Source organism: Phyllobates terribilis, unplaced genomic scaffold (assembly GCF_046119375.1).
Source record: "Phyllobates terribilis strain yellow unplaced genomic scaffold, ASM4611937v1 Scaffold_2__4_contigs__length_985480577, whole genome shotgun sequence".
Taxonomy (NCBI): domain Eukaryota; kingdom Metazoa; phylum Chordata; class Amphibia; order Anura; family Dendrobatidae; genus Phyllobates; species Phyllobates terribilis.
This window is the reverse complement of record NW_027362762.1, coordinates 520,570,995-520,594,211: the sequence shown is the minus strand read 5'-3', so window position 1 is coordinate 520,594,211 and position 23,217 is coordinate 520,570,995. Positions and strand designations below refer to the sequence as shown.

Sequence of the window (23,217 nt, the reverse complement as noted above, 5' to 3'; positions counted from 1 at the left end):
GTCACATAACTCTAGCGCAACCTCCAGTTACGTGAAAATGATGTGACTTTTCAAACATTTTTACGCCAGTAAGAGTTTTGAGGCATCGGGACTAACTTCAGTATAGTTATCCAGTTATCATGTAGAAAGATATGAATTATGAATCAATTAGCAGAATTTTTATTTTGGAACGTTACCATGCACATTGTGATGATCACAAGCTATGGTATCTTATCTTTAGCTTTTATACTTAATAAATTGGCGTGCATGGGATTATACTCCAATATTGACAACTATGATACACTATAAACTCTCCATATAGTTTACTTATTAATACACAGGTTGGATTTCAAATTATGACCATCAGAGAATTTCTACACTTAACCACTATTTATTAATTAAAATAGATAAATTAAACATTTTGTGTTATTTCTTAATTTACCACCATTTTTTACAGAACTTTAAAGTGTTACTTTCTAGAATGCTATATTTTTATAGGGAACCTACCACTAGTTTTTTAGTGTCTGAACTAAAATGAAATGCCACCTGTACTGCATTACACAAACTTGTCTATTGTCTCCCTGTATACCCACAATAATACCTTCTGAATTGCTCCCACGCTGTATCTAATTCGGATGGTCTGGTCCGATGTTTGCCATCGCTGCAACGACTGCTCCTAATGGCCATTCTTCAGCTTTTATTGATGTGGATGACGCCTCCTGCGTCATCCACATAGGCCAATGAAATCATGCACCTGCACAGTGGCATCGCCGGCTCACGCCGGCGCACTTTGCTCTGTCCTACTGCGAGAAGGGCATAACTGCACCTGCACTGAGACACATCATTCCGGCTCCTATGTCCCACAACCAGTAGGGCAGAGCAAAGGGTGCCTGTGTGAGCTGGCGATGCTACTGTTCAGGCGCGAGCTTTTATTGGGCTATGTGGATGATGCAGGACGCGTCATCCACATCAATCAAAGCCAGAGGATGACAATTAGCAGCAGGGAGGAGGAACAGATGCCGCAGCAATGACACCCATCAGACTGAACCATTTGATTTACATACAGCGTTGGCGCAATTCAAAAGGTATTTTTGGGGGTATACAGGAAGAGTTAGAAGACAATAGACATGTTTGTGCAATGCAGAACAGGAGCTGTAAAAGGTAGTGGTATTTGTTCAGACACTAAAAAACTGGTGACAGGTTCCCTTTAAGTTATGTCTATGCTATTAAGACATATTAAGAAATTAATCAGCTCAGAATTTTGTCTTATAGCAAGCCTATAATTGAGAAAGCATATAAATCTATATATTATTTTAGTCATGGCACACAGTAAAGGTAAAAGCTGTGTCTTATGTAAAAATAATTATCTAAGCCCTCCGATGCAAGCTTACATCACTTGTACAAAATGTGTTTTATACACATGAAAAGTAAAGAATACACCTAAAAAACATATACTCTCTAGGTTTTGTATGGGTATAATTTACTAGTGTGAGAAAATATGACTGTGTCACACATGGCAGGTGCCATCATTAGTGTTGAGCGAATTTGTTCGGCATTTCAAATTCAGGTTCATGTTCGGGGTTCCGGCTTGTTTGCGCCAAAAAATCAGCTCCGAATTTGAAATGCCAAACAAATTCGCTCAACACTAGCCATCATTACTGAAAATGAATCATACAAATAGAATGCAGTAATAAATGGCTACCTTTCCATTTGGGTGTTAAAGGTATGAAATATCATGAAATTTTATACCTCAGGCAGAATATAGGCAGTATAGGTACCGTCCCAATTTAGGGTCACCTTGCCGCTGGTGGGACGGCTTGTATACTTTTTTTGATCAAAAATAGTTCACTAAGTACCCTATATTTATTATGCAATTTTGCTTTACATTTATATATAATTATGGTAGGGTATGAGATATATTTTTGTCTTGCTTCTTTTTTGCTAGTGTGAACATGCCTCTGTTTCTTGTATGTCTGCCATCTTAGACCTCAGTTCACATTGTCTGGTTTTTTGACTTGTTTGCATTCTGTGCAATTTAAGGGTGTGGCATGCCCTTTGTTGAGCTGATTGGTATATATGTAGCTTACCACGGGCCTAGGTGGTCTGGAGTTGGGACCCGGTCCTATTTGTCTACCCTTTTATATGCATTACTTCAACTTTGATATACAGTAAGGTTTTTAATATAGGCAGTATAGGTACCGTCCCAATTTAGGGTCACCTTGCCGCTGGTGGGACGGCTTGTATACTTTTTTTGATCAAAAATAGTTCACTAAGTACCCTATATTTATTATGCAATTTTGCTTTACATTTATATATAATTATGGTAGGGTATGAGATATATTTTTGTCTTGCTTCTTTTTTGCTAGTGTGAACATGCCTCTGTTTCTTGTATGTCTGCCATCTTAGACCTCAGTTCACATTGTCTGGTTTTTTGACTTGTTTGCATTCTGTGCAATTTAAGGGTGTGGCATGCCCTTTGTTGAGCTGATTGGTATATATGTAGCTTACCACGGGCCTAGGTGGTCTGGAGTTGGGACCCGGTCCTATTTGTCTACCCTTTTATATGCATTACTTCAACTTTGATATACAGTAAGGTTTTTAATATAGGCAGTATAGGTACCGTCCCAATTTAGGGTCACCTTGCCGCTGGTGGGACGGCTTGTATACTTTTTTTGATCAAAAATAGTTCACTAAGTACCCTATATTTATTATGCAATTTTGCTTTACATTTATATATAATTATGGTAGGGTATGAGATATATTTTTGTCTTGCTTCTTTTTTGCTAGTGTGAACATGCCTCTGTTTCTTGTATGTCTGCCATCTTAGACCTCAGTTCACATTGTCTGGTTTTTTGACTTGTTTGCATTCTGTGCAATTTAAGGGTGTGGCATGCCCTTTGTTGAGCTGATTGGTATATATGTAGCTTACCACGGGCCTAGGTGGTCTGGAGTTGGGACCCGGTCCTATTTGTCTACCCTTTTATATGCATTACTTCAACTTTGATATACAGTAAGGTTTTTAATATAGGCAGTATAGGTACCGTCCCAATTTAGGGTCACCTTGCCACTGGTTGGACGGCTTGTATACTTTTTTTGATCAAAAATAGTTCACTAAGTACCCTATATTTATTATGCAATTTTGCTTTACATTTATATATAATTATGGTAGGGTATGAGATATATTTTTGTCTTGCTTCTTTTTTGCTAGTGTGAACATGCCTCTGTTTCTTGTATGTCTGCCATCTTAGACCTCAGTTCACATTGTCTGGTTTTTTGACTTGTTTGCATTCTGTGCAATTTAAGGGTGTGGCATGCCCTTTGTTGAGCTGATTGGTATATATGTAGCTTACCACGGGCCTAGGTGGTCTGGAGTTGGGACCCGGTCCTATTTGTCTACCCTTTTATATGCATTACTTCAACTTTGATATACAGTAAGGTTTTTAATATAGGCAGTATAGGTACCGTCCCAATTTAGGGTCACCTTGCCGCTGGTGGGACGGCTTGTATACTTTTTTTGATCAAAAATAGTTCACTAAGTACCCTATATTTATTATGCAATTTTGCTTTACATTTATATATAATTATGGTAGGGTATGAGATATATTTTTGTCTTGCTTCTTTTTTGCTAGTGTGAACATGCCTCTGTTTCTTGTATGTCTGCCATCTTAGACCTCAGTTCACATTGTCTGGTTTTTTGACTTGTTTGCATTCTGTGCAATTTAAGGGTGTGGCATGCCCTTTGTTGAGCTGATTGGTATATATGTAGCTTACCACGGGCCTAGGTGGTCTGGAGTTGGGACCCGGTCCTATTTGTCTACCCTTTTATATGCATTACTTCAACTTTGATATACAGTAAGGTTTTTAATATAGGCAGTATAGGTACCGTCCCAATTTAGGGTCACCTTGCCGCTGGTGGGACGGCTTGTATACTTTTTTTGATCAAAAATAGTTCACTAAGTACCCTATATTTATTATGCAATTTTGCTTTACATTTATATATAATTATGGTAGGGTATGAGATATATTTTTGTCTTGCTTCTTTTTTGCTAGTGTGAACATGCCTCTGTTTCTTGTATGTCTGTCATCTTAGACCTCAGTTCACATTGTCTGGTTTTTTGACTTGTTTGCATTCTGTGCAATTTAAGGGTGTGGCATGCCCTTTGTTGAGCTGATTGGTATATATGTAGCTTACCACGGGCCTAGGTGGTCTGGAGTTGGGACCCGGTCCTATTTGTCTACCCTTTTATATGCATTACTTCAACTTTGATATACAGTAAGGTTTTTAATATAGGCAGTATAGGTACCGTCCCCAATTTAGGGTCACCTTGCCGCTGGTGGGACGGCTTGTATACTTTTTTTGATCAAAAATAGTTCACTAAGTACCCTATATTTATTATGCAATTTTGCTTTACATTTATATATAATTATGGTAGGGTATGAGATATATTTTTGTCTTGCTTCTTTTTTGCTAGTGTGAACATGCCTCTGTTTCTTGTATGTCTGCCATCTTAGACCTCAGTTCACATTGTCTGGTTTTTTGACTTGTTTGCATTCTGTGCAATTTAAGGGTGTGGCATGCCCTTTGTTGAGCTGATTGGTATATATGTAGCTTACCACGGGCCTAGGTGGTCTGGAGTTGGGACCCGGTCCTATTTGTCTACCCTTTTATATGCATTACTTCAACTTTGATATACAGTAAGGTTTTTAATATAGGCAGTATAGGTACCGTCCCAATTTAGGGTCACCTTGCCGCTGGTGGGACGGCTTGTATACTTTTTTTGATCAAAAATAGTTCACTAAGTACCCTATATTTATTATGCAATTTTGCTTTACATTTATATATAATTATGGTAGGGTATGAGATATATTTTTGTCTTGCTTCTTTTTTGCTAGTGTGAACATGCCTCTGTTTCTTGTATGTCTGCCATCTTAGACCTCAGTTCACATTGTCTGGTTTTTTGACTTGTTTGCATTCTGTGCAATTTAAGGGTGTGGCATGCCCTTTGTTGAGCTGATTGGTATATATGTAGCTTACCACGGGCCTAGGTGGTCTGGAGTTGGGACCCGGTCCTATTTGTCTACCCTTTTATATGCATTACTTCAACTTTGATATACAGTAAGGTTTTTAATATAGGCAGTATAGGTACCGTCCCAATTTAGGGTCACCTTGCCGCTGGTGGGACGGCTTGTATACTTTTTTTGATCAAAAATAGTTCACTAAGTACCCTATATTTATTATGCAATTTTGCTTTACATTTATATATAATTATGGTAGGGTATGAGATATATTTTTGTCTTGCTTCTTTTTTGCTAGTGTGAACATGCCTCTGTTTCTTGTATGTCTGCCATCTTAGACCTCAGTTCACATTGTCTGGTTTTTTGACTTGTTTGCATTCTGTGCAATTTAAGGGTGTGGCATGCCCTTTGTTGAGCTGATTGGTATATATGTAGCTTACCACGGGCCTAGGTGGTCTGGAGTTGGGACCCGGTCCTATTTGTCTACCCTTTTATATGCATTACTTCAACTTTGATATACAGTAAGGTTTTTAATATAGGCAGTATAGGTACCGTCCCAATTTAGGGTCACCTTGCCGCTGGTGGGACGGCTTGTATACTTTTTTTGATCAAAAATAGTTCACTAAGTACCCTATATTTATTATGCAATTTTGCTTTACATTTATATATAATTATGGTAGGGTATGAGATATATTTTTGTCTTGCTTCTTTTTTGCTAGTGTGAACATGCCTCTGTTTCTTGTATGTCTGCCATCTTAGACCTCAGTTCACATTGTCTGGTTTTTTGACTTGTTTGCATTCTGTGCAATTTAAGGGTGTGGCATGCCCTTTGTTGAGCTGATTGGTATATATGTAGCTTACCACGGGCCTAGGTGGTCTGGAGTTGGGACCCGGTCCTATTTGTCTACCCTTTTATATGCATTACTTCAACTTTGATATACAGTAAGGTTTTTAATATAGGCAGTATAGGTACCGTCCCAATTTAGGGTCACCTTGCCGCTGGTGGGACGGCTTGTATACTTTTTTTGATCAAAAATAGTTCACTAAGTACCCTATATTTATTATGCAATTTTGCTTTACATTTATATATAATTATGGTAGGGTATGAGATATATTTTTGTCTTGCTTCTTTTTTGCTCAGGCAGAATTTGTAGGATGTGTACAAATTTTTGAAAATATGTAGCATCCTTAAAAACACTATTAGTTAATTTAGAAATATTGGTCAGATAAAGGTATTTATCATTAATAGGAATGTGTGTAACATTTAATAGTTATACTGAACTAAAATGGAATGGCAATAAATGGTATCTACAGTACCGGTCAAAAGCTTGGACAAACATGTTCATACAATGGTTTTCTTTGTTCTTACTGGAATGTGTACATTGTAGAATGAGACTAAAGGCAGCAAAACAATGAAGGTACACTTATGGAAGCAAGGAGTAAAGAAACACATGTGAAACAAACCAGAATATATGTCATACCTTAGACTCCTCAAATTAATCCCCCATTACTCTGATGACAGCTTTACACAACCTTGGCATTCTCTCAAGCAGTGTCAACAGTTTGTGACCTGGAATGCTGAAACTAACAGGTATGCCTCGTCAAGAGTTCATTTGTAGAAGCACTGGTCCTCAAAAAGTGTTTGCAACCATCAGGAGAGTTTTACAAAGGCAGTGTTGGAACACAGTTCAGAACAGTGGTGTCGTGAGTTGGGGGTGAGGTGGAGGGCAGGCTCCCCAGCCTGTTACCACACTTTCAAGTGTATCGGCATTATGGATGCCAATACAGTTGAAATCAATGATGGAAGTGGCCTCCTCCATCATTGTCCCTGCACGTCTGAGCTCTGATATCTCAGTGCAGCGGGCACAATAATTTCACTACATCATGGCCGCTCTGCCATGCAGCAGGTAAACGAGGAGAGGTGAGTATTTTTTTTTAATCAATGGAGGAAATTATAGTTTTCAGAGCTGTGTAAGGGCCATTAAACTACTGTTTGCATGGCTATGTGGAGAACTTTATAGAGTTTGGAGGGCTATGTGGGGGACCTTATACTGTTTGGAGGGCTATGTGGGGGTCATTATGCAGTTTGCAGGGCTTTATGAAGGTCATTATACAGTTTTCAGGGCTATGTGGGGGCCATTATTCAGTTTGCAGGGCTATAGGGGGTCATTATACTGTTTGCAGGGCTATTTGGGGCCTTTTTGTACTATATGGAGGGCCATTATATAGTTTGCATGGCTATATGGGGCCATTATACAGTTTCCAGGGCTATGTGGTGGCCATTATACTGTTTGTAGGGCTATGTGGGAGCCATTATTCAGTTTGCAGGGTTATGTGGGGCCATTATTCAGTTTGCAGGGCTATGTGAGTTCAGTTAGACAGTTTGGAGGGCTAAGTGGGGGCCATTATACTATTTGGAGGGTTATGTAGAAGCCATTATACTATTTTGCAGAGCTATGTGGAGACCATTATACTATTTTTAGGGCTGTGTAAGGTCCATTAAACTATTTGCATGGCTATGTAGGTGCCACTATATTATCTGGAGGTCTATGTGGGGGACATTATACTGTTTACAGGGCTATGTGGGAGCCATTATACAGTTTGCAGGGCAATATGGGGTTATTATACTATTTGGAGGGCTGCGTATGGGGCTATCATACTGTTTGCAGGGCTATATGGGGGCCATCATAAAGTTTGCAGGGCTATGTAGGGGGCATTATATTATTTGAAGGGCTATGTAGAAGCCATTATTCTGTTTGCAGGGATATGTGGGGGCCATTATGCTATTTGGAGGATTGTGTGGGGGCCATTATATTATTTGATGAAACCTGTTTTAGTGAGGAACGCCCAAGGAAAGGAAAAATAAAAATTACCTTTGCTGCAGAGGATAAGTTCATCAGCATTACCAGCCTCAGAAAATTGACAGTGTCTCAGATAACTGCCCCCACAAATGATGTATGGACATCAAGTAGCAAACACATTTAAACTTCAACTTCCAGGGGAGACTAAGAGAAATAGATGTGTATGCTTAAATTGATGCAAAGAGGCCAATACTGTGTCTTGCAAAACAAGAAGAAGAGACTTGTTTGGGTCAAGCAACACAAAGACTGGACTTTAGCTTAGTGGAAATATGTACTGTGGTCTGATGAATCCAAATTTGAGATTTTTAATACAAACTGCTATGACTTTATAAGATGCAGAAAAGGTGAGTGTACGGTCTTTACATATGTTGTGCCTACCATAAAGCATGGAGAAGTGTCATGGTGTGGGGGTGTTTTGCTAGTGACATTATTTGTAATTCATACAAAGTTTAAAATATACTTACCCAGCATAACTACCACAGAATTCTGCTATAACATTCCATTCCAACTGGTTTGCGCTTAGTGGGACCATCATTTTTCTTGAAACAAGACAATGACCCAAAACTCACCTCCAGACTATATAAGGACTATGTGACCAAAAAGAAAAGGGATTGAGTGCTATGTCAGATGACATGGCCTCCACAATCACCAAACCTCAACCCAATTGAGATAGTATGTAGTGGATTGGACTACTACTTTATGGAGCACCTTGACAGAATGCAAAGAATGTGTAAAGCTGTCATCAGAGTAAAAGCGGGGTACTTTGAGGAACCTAAGGATTAACACATATTCTGGTTTGTTTCACTAGAAAACAAAGGAAAACTGTTGAATGAACAGTTGTATCCAAACTTTTGACGAGTGTTGTATCCAACCAATGCCCTGTAGGGCTGTGATTGGGTTGTGATCAGTGTATGAATAGTCAATGAGTTACTTAGCTCCTAAGAAACTCTTAAATATTTCATCCAGTCTATTTTAACTTTATTATTATTGTTCCTGAAGTGTTTGGAAAAAAAAAATACTGATAAATTATCTGTAAACAAAATTAGTTCAAATTAGTTGAAGTAGTTCAATAAATCACAAATAGGATATAAATAGATATCTAAAGATTTGAAACATGTAATATAGTACGGTTCAAGCTGTAAACACAATGTGATGGCTAGGTATACCAAGTATGATTTTAGATAGGAACATTTTTTGGGATGCAATAAAATCCCAAAACCAACTTCTAGGGAAATCTAGGCCTCTCTGAAACAAAGTGGTGTGGCTATTTCAGAAATAAAAATGAGGAAATATTTGAACAAGAATAGGCAGCATAGTAGAGTTACAAGAAAAAAATATAATTCACCATTGCAACAACAATAGCTGCTTACACTATGCCCAATGACACCTTATATAGCCTGAAAACTTCTGGAATAAAATAGTTTGGAGTGTGTAACCAAAACTGAATTTATGGTCAGAACTATAAAGCCTTAGTGAGAAGTCAAATCCAAAAAAAATAGTGCAAAGTTTGTACCATCAGTAATGTCCCCTGCTACAATGAGAATGGCTAAGGTTTAGCTACATTGTGAATTTAGTCAAAACTGGTGATATTAGGATGAATGCAGCATTTTCACAAAAAATAATGGGGGGGGGCAATAAGGCAATGACAATAAATATTAGACAACTGAAGGATGTAAAGGTTCTTGAGTGGTCCTCAAAGTTTTCTGATCTTAACATTATAGAATCACATTGAGTAGAACTCAAACATGCCATCCATGATAGCCAAACAAAAAATTGACAGGTTTTGGAAGATTTTTAAGAGGAATGGGCAGCTTTATGACATGAGAAAATAAAGGGTCTCTTCACAACTATCACAAAGACTACAACCCGTCATTGATGGGAATGCAGGCAATACACAATTAGAAACTAGGGGCATGCAGTCTTTTGAATTGTATTTTTTAATTATGTATTGCTATAATTTGTTCCATAATATTAAATAGTAACATGTTGAAAATAACAGACTTTTTTTTTGCTTTCTAAAAAAAATGTTATGCACATCTTGGAAGTTCTGCCTGGGGTATGGAAACAAATAAGTATAAAAGTGCATCAAACCTTGTATACAGTACACAGATCTGATTTTGCTACATTCAACAGACGTCATTAAGTAGTTATACTGTATCAACATTTCACAGAAGACAAATATGGAAAACTGTATTTTTTTTGTAATTATCAATTTTCATTTCGACAATTATTATACTACTCCAATTCCAATTTGGCGCCATAAGAAAAAAGTTGTCTAAAGAAAGATAATATGGATTAAGAACTAAAACAAATCACATTTTGACCTCCAGTATGCCAAACACTTAAAGGGAACCTGTTATCTGATCCATTATGCCCAAGCCGCAGGTTGCATGAATCAGAGATTGGCTGCACAACTGCAGCCAAGTATATTTTTCTCAGATACGCCGGAGCCTACTTGAAAGATCGAGCGGCACTGCAAGTAATTAGCAGGTCTCTCCAAGGGTATACTTGGATTTATTAAAGGGTTAAGTGCCAAATCCTAAATTTGGCTTCCTAGTGTGAGAACCTTCAATGCTCATACTGTATTTTTCAATTTAGTCTGTGCTAAAATGTCCAGTGTAGAAATGAATCAGTCCTGAAATCGGTCTTAATCAAAAGTGCCTAAGTTGCCATGAAAAGACATTTATGCTGCTGTTAGGTCTCTCCAGACCCCAAAGCAAAATAAACAGAGGGGAGGTGTTATCAAAAATAAAATACATTATACTCACCGGTCCTAGGCACTCATCTGTCTTAGACTTCTGAAGCAGCTCCCCACTCTTGCTTTCCAGTGCCAAGTTCAATGATTGGCCTCACGTAAGCACTTGGAAGGCAACACATGTCATGATGATCATTGCTCCCCCTACATGACTGGCGCTGAGCTTCATGATTGGTCCCATTGAGAAGGGGACATATATCATGACCACTGCAGAGATTCGTGTATCTGTGCAGGACAGGTGAGGGTCTAGGAAAAGGGAATTTATGCATTTTATTTTTTTAACCATTCCCTTTAAAATAATCCAACAAAATGGGAGCTGGCCACTATTTTGATGGATTCATGCAAATCAAAATCCGAAAATTTCAGATTTGTGCATAAATTTTGGGGAAACTAATTTGATTTGTTACAAATCGATTGGCTCATCTCTAGTTACGTCGTAGTTATGTAATGGAAGTGAACCGTAGTACAGACTGCAAGCTCATCTATTTAAGCAGCTGCAAAGTCAAGTATAGGAGACTGTGCCTATGTTAGGCTGTGTTCACATGTTGCAACCACAATGCGTTTGTTTTTTTTGCCTTAACTATGAGATTTGCCATAACAGTGGCGAAAAAAATTGAGACTGTACCGCGATTACAAAAAAAATACAACACAGCCGCAGTATGTGAATGCAGCTTTACTGCTTCCTCCCAATAGCTGCATTATGTTCCAGCACCTAGTGACAAAATGTAAAGGAAACCTACACCAGGAAGTTAGTAATACAAGTAAGCATAAAATATGGTGGGCTACACTATTAGTCAGTCCTAGGCACATTCCTAAAACTAATAGTTTTGTATAAATCCTGCAGAGAGGAACATTTCTTCTCATCCCCTCTATTTGGGCTCACAGATGCCTTAGGGTAGGTATAAAGAAACTCATATGTCTACAATAGCTGTTCAGATGAAAGTTAGTCCTTTTGACTACCCCATACACATACAGTAGCCTGTGTGCACTATCACTGGGAAGACAAGAATAAGTCACTGCCAGACACCACTTCCTTCTTTCCCCTGATATCTGTCATTGGGCACCCCGCTACACATTGCTCAGCCAGTCCTGCCGAAACGTAATCATATGTTTATGGGCACCTCTAGGGTATGTTCACATGTAGCGGATGCGCTGCAGGCTTTCCCTTAACCTTTTAGCTGGAAAACATGCAGAGTATTACAGTAGCAGCAAACTGCACGAGATTTAAACAAACTTCTTTCATAGGAAAAAAAATCAGAGTGGAAATTGACATGTGGATTTTAAAACTGTAGCATAAATGTTTCTGTGGATTTTCACCATAGATTTCAACATTTCCTAAGCATAATGTGAAATCTTAAGCAAATTTATGACAAAACTAACATGTAAAGCGTAGATCCTGCCACAAATTTGCTGTGAAATATGTCTCAAAATCAACAACTGATATTTTTTCAGATAAAATGAACTTACCCATAGAATAGGTTCACATTGAGTTTTTTAGGCGCAAAAAAATCAGGAAATGCTCCTATTTTGGAAGCGGGTATTTTTTCTTGAAGCATTTCCTGAAGTAATTGAAGTGGGTTTTAAAGCAATACTTTCCCCCAAAGTGTTTTGCAGTCCTTTGACTTGACAGTGCCAAATTTGGAGTGGATTCCATGAGTGACATGTAAGTTTTTTTTAATGTTTTTATAGCTTCATTTTGCAAAACCTTGTTAGGGAAAAAAATACTCAAAAACATATGATCAGCAAATTGGATTTTACAAATGGAAAGGGCTCATGCAGACGTCTGTGGACTTTGGTCCGATCTCCGACTGCAATGCACAGACTGACTGCGGCTCTCCCGACCCGAGGGTGACAGCTACATATGAGACTGTCACGCTCAGGTTGGAAGAGCCGCGGCCAGTCCGTGCATTAGCGGTCCACACTTGGACGTCTGCATGAGTCCTCAGAGTAGTTCAAGTGTATTTCATGCATTTTTTAAAGCTGGTTTTAGAGCAGATTCACTTGAAAATCTCTTTCAAATAAGTGTGTGAACAAAGCCTAAGATTGCAGGGTAAATTACATCTTCTGGGACATACTGTATATGGTAGATTTATTTTTATTTCTTAGTTTTTGAATATAAAACTAAACAGGATCGCGTTCTATTACTACTGACTTTATACTCACATTGTGTAGTTTTTTTTAACATTTGTAATTAGGTTACGCTCCCACAATGAGTTTTTGGTGAGTATTTTACGCTGCGTACTTTCGAAAAAATGCAAGTAACCAATTTTACTTAATGGATGCAGAAATGGTGCAGAAAATCTGCAACATCAAAAACTCACCAAAAGCTCATCGTAGGAACGTAGTATAAGAAACCATATTAATTAAAAAATAACGAACTCAATGTGGGCCAAAACTCCAGTGCAAATGATATTTGTAAATCTTTCTTTCCAGCTTTTAAATTATTTTACTGTAATAAGTAAGGCTGGAAGTTGTCATGTGCCACGCAGCGCATTGCTTCTTCCAGACAGAAATCAATGGCACAAATTGCAGATATATCTTTACACAAAAATAATTACATTTTATAGGATTTTGCAATCTAAGCACACATTGTTGTAATTTTTTATATATGGGAAATCTTCTTTAAATTCCATTTTTTATACACAATTGAACTAAACTGATGTATGATGCCAGAATATATATCATTTCTTATTTAAGACGTCCCTTATAACCTACCTGTGTATACTTCCCCAACAGTAGTGAGTTACCTGTATTCTCAAACATGCATGTACCGGTATATAGCAGGGTCACAGAGCATTTAAAGACTACACAGCACAAACTGAACGCACTGCATTGGAGGTCAATAGAGAGTGTTTCCTTGTATCTAAAAAATAAGATTTTCCCAATACAAATAAAAATTATTGAAAATATCTCTTCTAGTTTGGTTTCCTCCAGGCATTAAACGCCTCTAATCAGGATGCATTAAAACATAGCTCTAAAAGGAGCTACAAAAAGACTTTTGACACAGTGTTTCCTTGTGGTCATACTCAGTACTGCTACACAATGCAGCATGCCATTTTTTAAGCTACATATGAGTTTAAGGGTAGAGGGAGAAGGAATGAGACCGGACGTGTAAGCAATTCCCTCCAGTCTCTGCAATGGAGACAGCACTGATTGGTTAACTAGCTCTGCCCTTTGAAGGGGAGGGATTTTAATGAAAGGGTAGTTTGGTATGGGTTAGAGGGGCCTCCCCAAAATTACACAGCTGTGGTCTTTTTTTCAGCGTTTTTCTTTTTTTTTTCTTAGAATATTCTTTAAATATTTTCTATGTATATATATGTATATTATTATGTACAGAGCATACAAAAGGTTATTAGTGTACATCGTCCTGTTCACAGTCGAGTCTGGGCTTCAGGTATATAAATCTCTATGCTGTCGGCACTCTCTGTGGCAGAGTTATGCCGGTAAGAAGCAGCCCGCTTGGCTGCCAATAGCCTCTTCCTGGCCTCCTGCCTTTGACGGTCAACAGAATCCAAAGAGCGATCTTTGACTGGATGAACCTTCTGACGGAGTGGCTTCTTTGGTATGGGAGGAGGAAGCTTCTTCTCCTCCTAAAAATTGCAAAATACATTACATAATCTATAATACAATAATTAATTTGTACAACACATTTCACAAAATTTTAACTTACCATATTCTTAATTATGCAATTTTATTTAATAAAATTTAGTTCAAAATGAAGACAATAATATTCCGCAGTCACATAAATTTGTAGAGAATTTGACCTGCAAGGCCCCCAAAAAATCACAGAAACTTATATGAATTTCAACAATGCATTCTGATTGTCATCCTGCCGTTTAACCGCTTCCCGACCGCCCACTGTAGATAAACGTCCGCGCTGCCTGGGCTCTGTGCAGCGCGGACGTTTAAAAACGGTGGGTGGTCTCGCAGTGCTCAGGACCCCCTGGGTCCTGCAAGCGCTGTGAGAGCAGTGCAGAGCGTTAGCTCTGACAGGGAACATCATCGGGACCTGATTAGATCAGGTCCCAGTGATGTTAACCCTTTGCTGTCTTCTATATGCTGTGATCTATAGTGATCGCGGCATATAGGAGACAGCAGGAGGAGAGGGGGTCGTCCACTTACCTCTCTGACGACCCCTTGATTGCTTTCAGGACCTGGCGTTGCTATGGCAGCTGGAGGTCACATGACCGCCTCCAGCTCTGCCATATATGGTGTCCTTCCTGTCTGACTTCAGCCTGTATGTAGCTGATGCCAGACAGGAAACTGACTGAAAGAGTCAGTGAAGATCTCATGTAATGTAATATATGTCTATTACATTACATGAGATCAGGGATCAGAAAAATAAAAATTAATGTCCCATACAGGGACTAAGTAAAAATGTAAAAAAAGTAAAAAAAAATATTTTGAAACTGTTAAAAAAAAAATACAAAATAAATAAAAATAAATAAATAAAATATTAAACCGATAAATCCATATAGTTATGCAAAAATAAAAAAAGTACACATATTTGGTATTGCCACATTCGAAACAACCCGAGCTATAAAACTGTCACACTAATTAACTCCTTATGTGTACATCGTAATAAAAATAAATAAAAAACGGAGCAAAAAACTATGCTTTTTCCTCATATCGCCAAACAAAAAGTGGAAAAGAATGCGATCAAAAAGCAAAATGGAAATAGAAATGGTACCGCTGAAAACGTCATCTTGTTCTGCAAAAATCAAGCCACTATACAGCTCCATCAGCCAAAAAATAAAAAAGTTATACCTCTCAGAATAAAGCAATGCAAAAAAAATATTTTTTCTTTAAAATTGTTTTATTGTGTAAAAGCGCCAAAACATAAAAAAATATACAGTAAGTGTAGTATCGCTGTAAATGTACTGACCCGAAGAATAACGCTGCCTGATCACTTTTACCACACGCAGAACGGCATAAAAAAAAAACTCAAAAAACAATTCCTGAATTGTTGGTTTTTGTTAATTTTACCTCCCAAAAAAACGGAATAGAAAGCGATCAAAAAATGTCACGTACCCACAAATGGTACCAATAAAAATGTCAACTCGTCCCGCAAAAAACAAGCCATCACATGACTCTGTCGGCCGAAATATGGAAAAATTATAGCTCTCAAAATATGGCGATGCAAAAACTAGATTTTGCAAAAAAAAAGCGTCTCTTAGTGTGTGACAGCTGTCAGTCATAAAAACCCGATATAAATCTGGTATCTCTGTAATCGCACCGACCCGAAGAATAAAGTAATCTAATCAGTTATATCACACTAGGAACGGTGTAAAAAAATAAATAAAACCAATTCTTCACCTGCTACTGATTTGTTTATTATGTCTCCCAAAGATCCCAGTAAGGCTCTGCCAACATTTATCCTGTGCTCTGCGCTGAGCACTTACGCCAGAGTTTCCATGTAAATCTCTGAAATATGTGATTCAGCCGGAACCCATGACGGAAGATTCCCTGTAATGAGGCAGATATAGGCCACTGTGGATGCCGTCTGGCCTGTGATCCCACGGTGTCATTTGTTTTAGGCGTGCATAAAAGTGCGGTTGGCCACAGTTTTGTGCACTTCTGAAAAAAAGGACACCGCTAAACAGAGGCCAGACGGAGTCCAGAGTAACTCTGCTGCCTCATTACAGTGAATGGATCCCGCAGGGGTTTCATCTGAATTACATCACTTGGAAAATTAGATGGAAACCCCGATGTAAGTGCTCAGCCTAGAGCGCCGGATAAATGTTACGTAAAATGTCCCCAATAAAAGCTTCAACTCAGTCCTCAAAAAAAGCTAGTCCCCACTCAGGTCCGTCATCTGTTAAAAATATAAGGGACTTCCAAGTTACTGGTAGCAGAAAGGCTCTGGAAAAGCGAAATGGCCCTTGCCCCCCAAAAGAAATTCAAAAAATTTTGTGCTCCCAAATCCAAATGCCTATTCTACAATAATTTGTTCTCCAATTGTCAAATAGCACTCCATCCCCCCCAGATCTCGCCGTATGGCTGAGCGGTACGATACAGCCACATATGGGGTATTGGCACTTTTAGAAGAAATTGTGTGACACATTTCGGCACCATTTTTACCCATTGCCCTGTGTGAAAATGTAAAATCTGAGGGTAAAACATTTTTTTGTGGTAAAAATATAATTATGCTTTTTTCACTGCCCAATGGTATAAATTTAAAAATTAAAAAATACTCACTACTTCCCTAGATGAATTCCTTGAGAGGTGTAGTTTACAAAATGTGGTCACTTGTGGGGGTTTCTGCTGTTTCTGCATGTCAGCGACTCTTCAAATGTGACATGGTGTCTGCTGCCTATCCCAGCCAACATAGCGCTCCTTTCTCTTCCGAACCCTGCCGTACACCAAAGCAGTGGTTTTCCCCCACATATGGGGTATCGGCGTGTTCAGGAGAAATTGCACAACAAATTTCATGGTGCAATTTATCCTATTACCCTTATGATAATGCAAAATTAAGGGATGAAAAATGTTTTTGCGGGAAAAATGTGAAAATTTTATTTTTACAGCTGATTATTATAAACTTCTGTGAAGCACCTTGGGGTTCAAGGTGCTCACCACACATCTAGATAAGTTCCCTAAGGGGTCTAGTTTCCAAAATGGTGTCACTTGTGGGGGGTTTCCACTGTTTAGGAACATCAGGGGCTCTCCAAACGCAACATGGCGTCTGCTAATTATTCAGACAAATTTTACATTCAGAAAGTCAAATGGCGCTCCTTCCCTTCCAAACTCTGCCGTGCGCCCAAACAGTGGTTTTCCCCCACATATGGGGTATCGGCGTGTTCAGGAGAAATTGCACAACAAATTTAATGGTGCAATTTATCCTATTACCATTATGATAATGGAAAATTAAGGGATGAAAAACGTTTTTGTGGGAAAAATGTGAAAATTTTATTTTTACAGCTCAATATTATAAACTTCTGTGAAGCACCTTGGGGTTCAAGGTGCTCACCACACATCTAGATATGTTCCCTAAGGGGTCTAGTTTCCAAAATGGTGTCACTTGTGGGGGGTTTCCACTGTTTAGTCACATCAGGAGCTCTCCAAACGCAACATGGTGTCTGCTAATTATTCAGACAAATTTTACATTCAAAAAGTCTAATGGCGCTCCTTCCTTTCCGAGCCCTGCCGTGCGCCCAAACAGTGGTTTTCCCTCACATATGGGGTATCAGCACGCTCAAGAGAAATTGCACAAAAAATTTTGGGGTCCATTTTTTCCTGTTACCCCTGTGAAAATAAAAAAAATTGGGTCTAAAGTAACATTTTTGTGAAAAAAGTTAAATGTTAATTTTTTTCTTCCACATTCCAAAAATTTCTGTGAAGCACCTGAAGGGTTAATAAAGTTCTTGAATGTGGTTTTGAGCACCTTGAGGGTTGCAGTTTTTAGAACGGTGTCACTTTTGGGTATTTTCTGTCATAAAGACCCCTCAAAGTGACTTCAAATATGATGTGGTCCCTAAAAAAATGTTTTTGTAAATTTTGTTGGAAAAATGAGAAATCGCTGGTCAACTTTTAACCCTTATAGCTCCCTAACAAAAAAAAATTTTGGTTCCAAAATTGTGCTGATGTAAAGTAGACATGTGGGAAATGTTATTTATTAAGTATTTTGTGTGACATATTTCTCTGATTTAAGGGCTTAAAAATTCAAAGTTTGAAAATTGCAAAATTTTCAAAATTTTCGCCAAATTTCCGATTTTTTCACAAATAAACGCAAGTGATATCAAAGAAATTTTACCACTATCATGAAGTACAATATGTCACGAAAAAACAATCTCAGAATCAGGGGGATCCGTTGAAGCGTTCCAGAGTAATTGCTTCATAAAGTGACAGTGGTCAGAATTGAAAAAATTGGCCCGGTCACGAAGGCAAAAACAGGCTCTGGTGCGAAGTGGTTAAGAAAGAGTTTCAGACACCCTATTTGCATGGTAAATCACATAGCCAAAGTAAATTGGGAGGCACTAATTTACTATATATCTATTTCCAAGTGACTGTACATTTGCATAATTCTTTAGGAAAGGGTCTAATGATCAAATTTCGTTATTGTAAATTTTCTTTCCATCCACCCAAGTACTGGCTGCAAACTCCAGACCACTAGGGTAAATTCATAAGTCTGCAGTCACACAGAGTGACTGCAGACTTATTAGTTTGGACCGGACAACCCCTTATCATGCCTGTTTTTGCTACTAGAAAAAGACCATACCTAGCAGGCAGTGGATTATTGAGACCCCCTAGTAGTCTGGAGTTTGCAGTCAGGTCTTGGGTAGATGGAAAGAAAAATTTACAATAAAGAAATTTGATCATTAGACCCTTTCCTAAGAAATTATGCAAACATACAGTCACTTAGAAATAGATATACAGGTGCTTCTCAAAAAATTAGAATATCATCAAAAAGTTAATTTATTTCAGTTCTTCAATACAAAAAGTGAAACTCATATATTATATAGAGTCATTACAAACAGAGTGATCTATTTCAAGTGTTATTTCTGTTAATGTTGATGATTATGGCTTACAGCCAATGAAAACACAAAAGTCATTATCTCAGTAAATTAGAATACATTATAACACCAGCTTGAAAAACGATTTTAAAATCCGAAACGTTGGCCTACTGAAATGTATGTTCAGTAAATGCACTCAATACTTGGTCGGGGCTCCTTTTGCATCAATTACTGCATCAATGCGGCAGGCCATGGAGGCGATCAGCCTGTGGCACTGCTGAGGTATTATGAAAGCCCAGGTTGCTTTGATAGCAGCCTTCAGCTCGTCTGCATTGTTGGGTCATGTGTCGCTCATCTTCCTCTTGACAATACCCAAGGCGAGTTTGCTGACCAATCAAGCACAGTTATACTGTTGTTTTTAAACCAGGTATTGGTACTTTTGGCAGTGTGGACAGGTGCCAAGTCCTGCTGGAGAATGAAATTGCCATCTCCAAAAACCTTGTTGGCGGAGGGAAGCGTGAAGTGCTCTAAAATTTCCTGGTAGACGGCTGCACTGACTTTGGTCTTGATAAAACACAGTGGACCTACACTAGCAGATGACATGGCTCCCCAAACCATCACTGATTGTGGAAACTTCACACTAGACCTCAAGCAGCTTGGATTGTGTGCCTCTCCACTCTTCCTCCAGACTCTGGGACCTTGATTTCCAAATGAAATGTAAAATTTACTTTCATCTGAAAACAACACCTTAGACCACTGAGCAACAGTCCAGGTCTTTTTCTCCTTATCCCAGGTAAGACGCTTCTGGCATTGTCTATTGGTCATGAGTGGCTTGACACAAGGAATGCGACACTTGTAGCCCATTTCCTGGATACGTCTGTGTGTGGTGGCTCTTGAAGCAATGACTCCAGCAGCAGTCCACCACTTGTGAATCTCCCCCAAATTTTTGAATGGCCTTTTCTTAACGATACTTTCAAGGCTGAGGTTATCCCGGTTGCTTGTGCATCTTTTCTACCACACTTTTTCCTTCCACTCCACTTTTCATTAACATGCTTGGATACAGCAATCTGAACAGCCAGCTTCTTTAGCAATGACCTTTTGTGGCTTACCCTCCTTGTGGAGTGTGCCAATGACTGCCTTCACTTTTTGCATTGAAGAACTGAAATAAATTAACTTTTTGATGATATTCTAATTTTGTGAGAAAGTGTTAAAAGTAAAACATCACTGTAGTTTATGTGCTAACCAGCATAATTTGAAAAAAAAATGTTCTTCTCCTGGGATTTGAACCACAACACTCCACTCCATAAGGCTGAAGCTTTATCATTCAGCTATAGGGTCAAGTGATAGTGGTTGGTAGTTTTTCTTGGCTTATGAGATCAACCATGAAAATACTCAGGGTGTCTAAAAGTCATTGTGATTCTGATTCTGATGTTTGAAGAAAGTCAGTTATCAGAGTCACATATCAAAGTCACACATCATTTGAATTTGGCTTGGAGGAGGTCTGTGTGAAAGTCTCAATGAGTTTCAGACAGGTTTGCACTGAAAATCACATAACCAAATAGAACGCCTAAGTTTCTTCAACTGAGTGTATAGCTCAATGGTAAGAGTACAGTCTTCTAGACATAAAGTCCCTGCAGCGTACAGTGAACTTTTTTTTTATTATTATTGTCAGTTGTAAAAGTCACATGTCAAAGCCACATATCAAAGTCAGATGTCAAAGTGACTTATAAAAGTCACTTATCAAAGTCAGATGTCAAAGTCACTTATTAAAGTCAGTTCTCAGACAGGATACTTAGCCTCAAACAGACATTATACTGATGTTTGACTTTGATATCTGATATCTGATCATGTCCTAAAATGGACAAGGTACACACCACCTAATCTGTAATATAGTGCCTCAGAAGGAAGTGGGAGCACTTACGTGCTGCAACAGTGCTGTGATATGAAATCCCAGTAAGTAGTTGTAAAATCACAAGTTGCATGTAAGAACCATAAGGCTGGGTTCACAAACCATTTGCCACTACGTTCAGTGGCTCTGTCAAAGATCACAACCAAACGCTTGCAAAATGGGATTTGGGTTCACATACCATTTGCACTACGTTCAGTGACTCAGTCAGGGCTTATGTCCGAACGCTTGCAAAGACAGATTTGGGCATATGCACTGATGGCGCCATTGACTCTAATGATGCAGATAAAGTCATAGTGTGCTTTGTCATGCATAATTTTCAGCTGTATATGCCTAGCTGAGGCAGACAGAAAGACGTAGTCGACTATGTCTTGTTACCCATCTCAAGTGGGTGTATACAGCTGAAAATAGCACCATCAGTGCACGCGTCCAAATCACATTTTGCGGGTGTTCAGACGTAAGCCCCAAGCCACTTAAAGGAGTTGTCCAGTCAAAACCAATAAGTCTGCAGTCATTCTGTGTGACTGCAGACTTATGAATCCTCCCAGGGCACGCACCGTGTGCTGCGGGGATTCGCCGGTTTCAGACCCGGTAACGGAGGGTATGTATGAGTTATACATACCCCCAGCCAGTGGACGCAGCCTCGCTCTCCATACACTTGTATTAAGCGAGGCTGTGCCCTCCAGTCAGACTCCCCCACTGGCCATCCGCGTCACTAGAAAGGGCGTGGCCTCACTCAATACAAGTGTATGGACCGAGGCCACGCCCACTGGCCGGGGGTATGTATAACTCATACATACTTTCCGGTCCCGGGTCTGAAACCGGTGAATCCCTGCAGCACACAGTGCCTGCGCTGAGGGGATTCATAAGTCTGCAGTCACACAGAGAGACTATAGACTTATCAGTTTTGACCGGACAACCCCTTTAACATAGTGGCAAATGCTATGTGATCCAGCCTAAGAGGGATATGGGCCATTAAAATTTTTGACAATGTAGATTAAAATGCATTGTTATCTCCCCTGAGTGCTCTTTAAACTTTTGTTCTTAATGAATATGCCTAAAAGTATGTCATCACATTAACCACAAATTTGTTAATTTTTGGACAAATTTTGTACTATTTTGGCACTTTTTACATGCTATTTTATACATGTGCAATCTCTGCCTAAATGAAGTTTAAACTGAATAATAAATGTACAGATGTACCCATCATTATTTTCTCAGCACAATGCTATTGGTGTAAAGCTCCATATGTTATTTACGTAGCCCAGCCAGGGACGTAAAAATGCAGTCACAAGTGAGATGACTGAGCCCATAGATGAGGTGGGCTCTCCAGTGGGCTGCACTATTTTCAACTGCATGTTTTGCATGGATAACTATTCTAGCACACACTTATTGGAAGTACTATACCTTGCATTCCAATAATTTCCATCCATTGTCTTTCAGTTGCTGCAGCTCGGCAAATTTCATGCCCACATCCTCAAAGGATAGCTGAAGGAGGTCCCAGAAACCAGCCAGGTCTTGAGAAGTGGGTAGAGGAAATGAGGTGGGATCCTGAAAAAAAAGTTAAGTAAATATAGCTGAAAGTTTTAAACAGGCAAATTATTTGTTTCTACTGATCTAATGTATACCTATTTGTAGGATTCTTTTAAGGGCATTTATGTTTCTGGACATCACAGAAAGCTAATGTGCCACTGAAATATCTTCTTAATAATAGTGTTAGTGGTAATATACTGTAAATATTACAAAAGTATAGGCAGGTGTACAAAATAACAGGTGTTGCAAACAGTATCAAGGTATCAATACTTCTAGACAAACTTGCACACAGCTTTTGAAGGAGCTTAGCAGGGAGATTGTTCTAAACATCTTGGAGAACTAACCACAGACCTGTGCAAGTAGGATTTCCCAAATCCTCCTGTCTCTTCATGTAATCCCAGGCACTCTCGATGATAGAAGGGAAATAAGCATGAAGTGTCTTTCATCTGCTGCATTGTTTTTGCTTGGCTGACCGCTGCGTCTACTGTGCTTAACATTGCCTATTTCTTGGTGTGCTCAATGCTGAGAAATTCAAGCAGGTACTTGTCCATCATGCAATACCTACAGGGAGGCTTCTGATAGGCTCTAAATGTATTCTGCAGAAGGACAACCATCCTAAACTTATAGCCACACATACTGTCATTAAGAAGAACTATCTTTAGCATATAGAAAAATGCTGAAGTAGTCTTCGAAGTGATGATATAGCCCCCACAAAGA

At 38.9% G+C, this 23,217-nt stretch overlaps 1 protein-coding gene across 6 annotated transcripts in view; it reads right to left on the bottom strand.

The window, feature by feature from the left end:
* Positions 1-5,699: 5,699 nt before the first annotated feature.
* DLGAP3 (DLG associated protein 3) overlaps positions 5,700-23,217 on the bottom strand; it is a 726,679-nt gene continuing 709,161 nt past the window's right edge. For all 6 annotated transcript variants that reach the window (XM_073666015.1, XM_073666016.1, XM_073666012.1 and 3 more), the window contains 2 exons: positions 22,375-22,518; positions 5,700-14,201 (listed from right to left, as the gene is read on the bottom strand). In XM_073666015.1, coding sequence (XP_073522116.1) covers positions 13,983-14,201; positions 22,375-22,518 — 363 coding nt within the window. In that variant the 3' untranslated portion in view covers positions 5,700-13,982. The remainder of the gene's footprint in view (positions 14,202-22,374; positions 22,519-23,217) is intronic.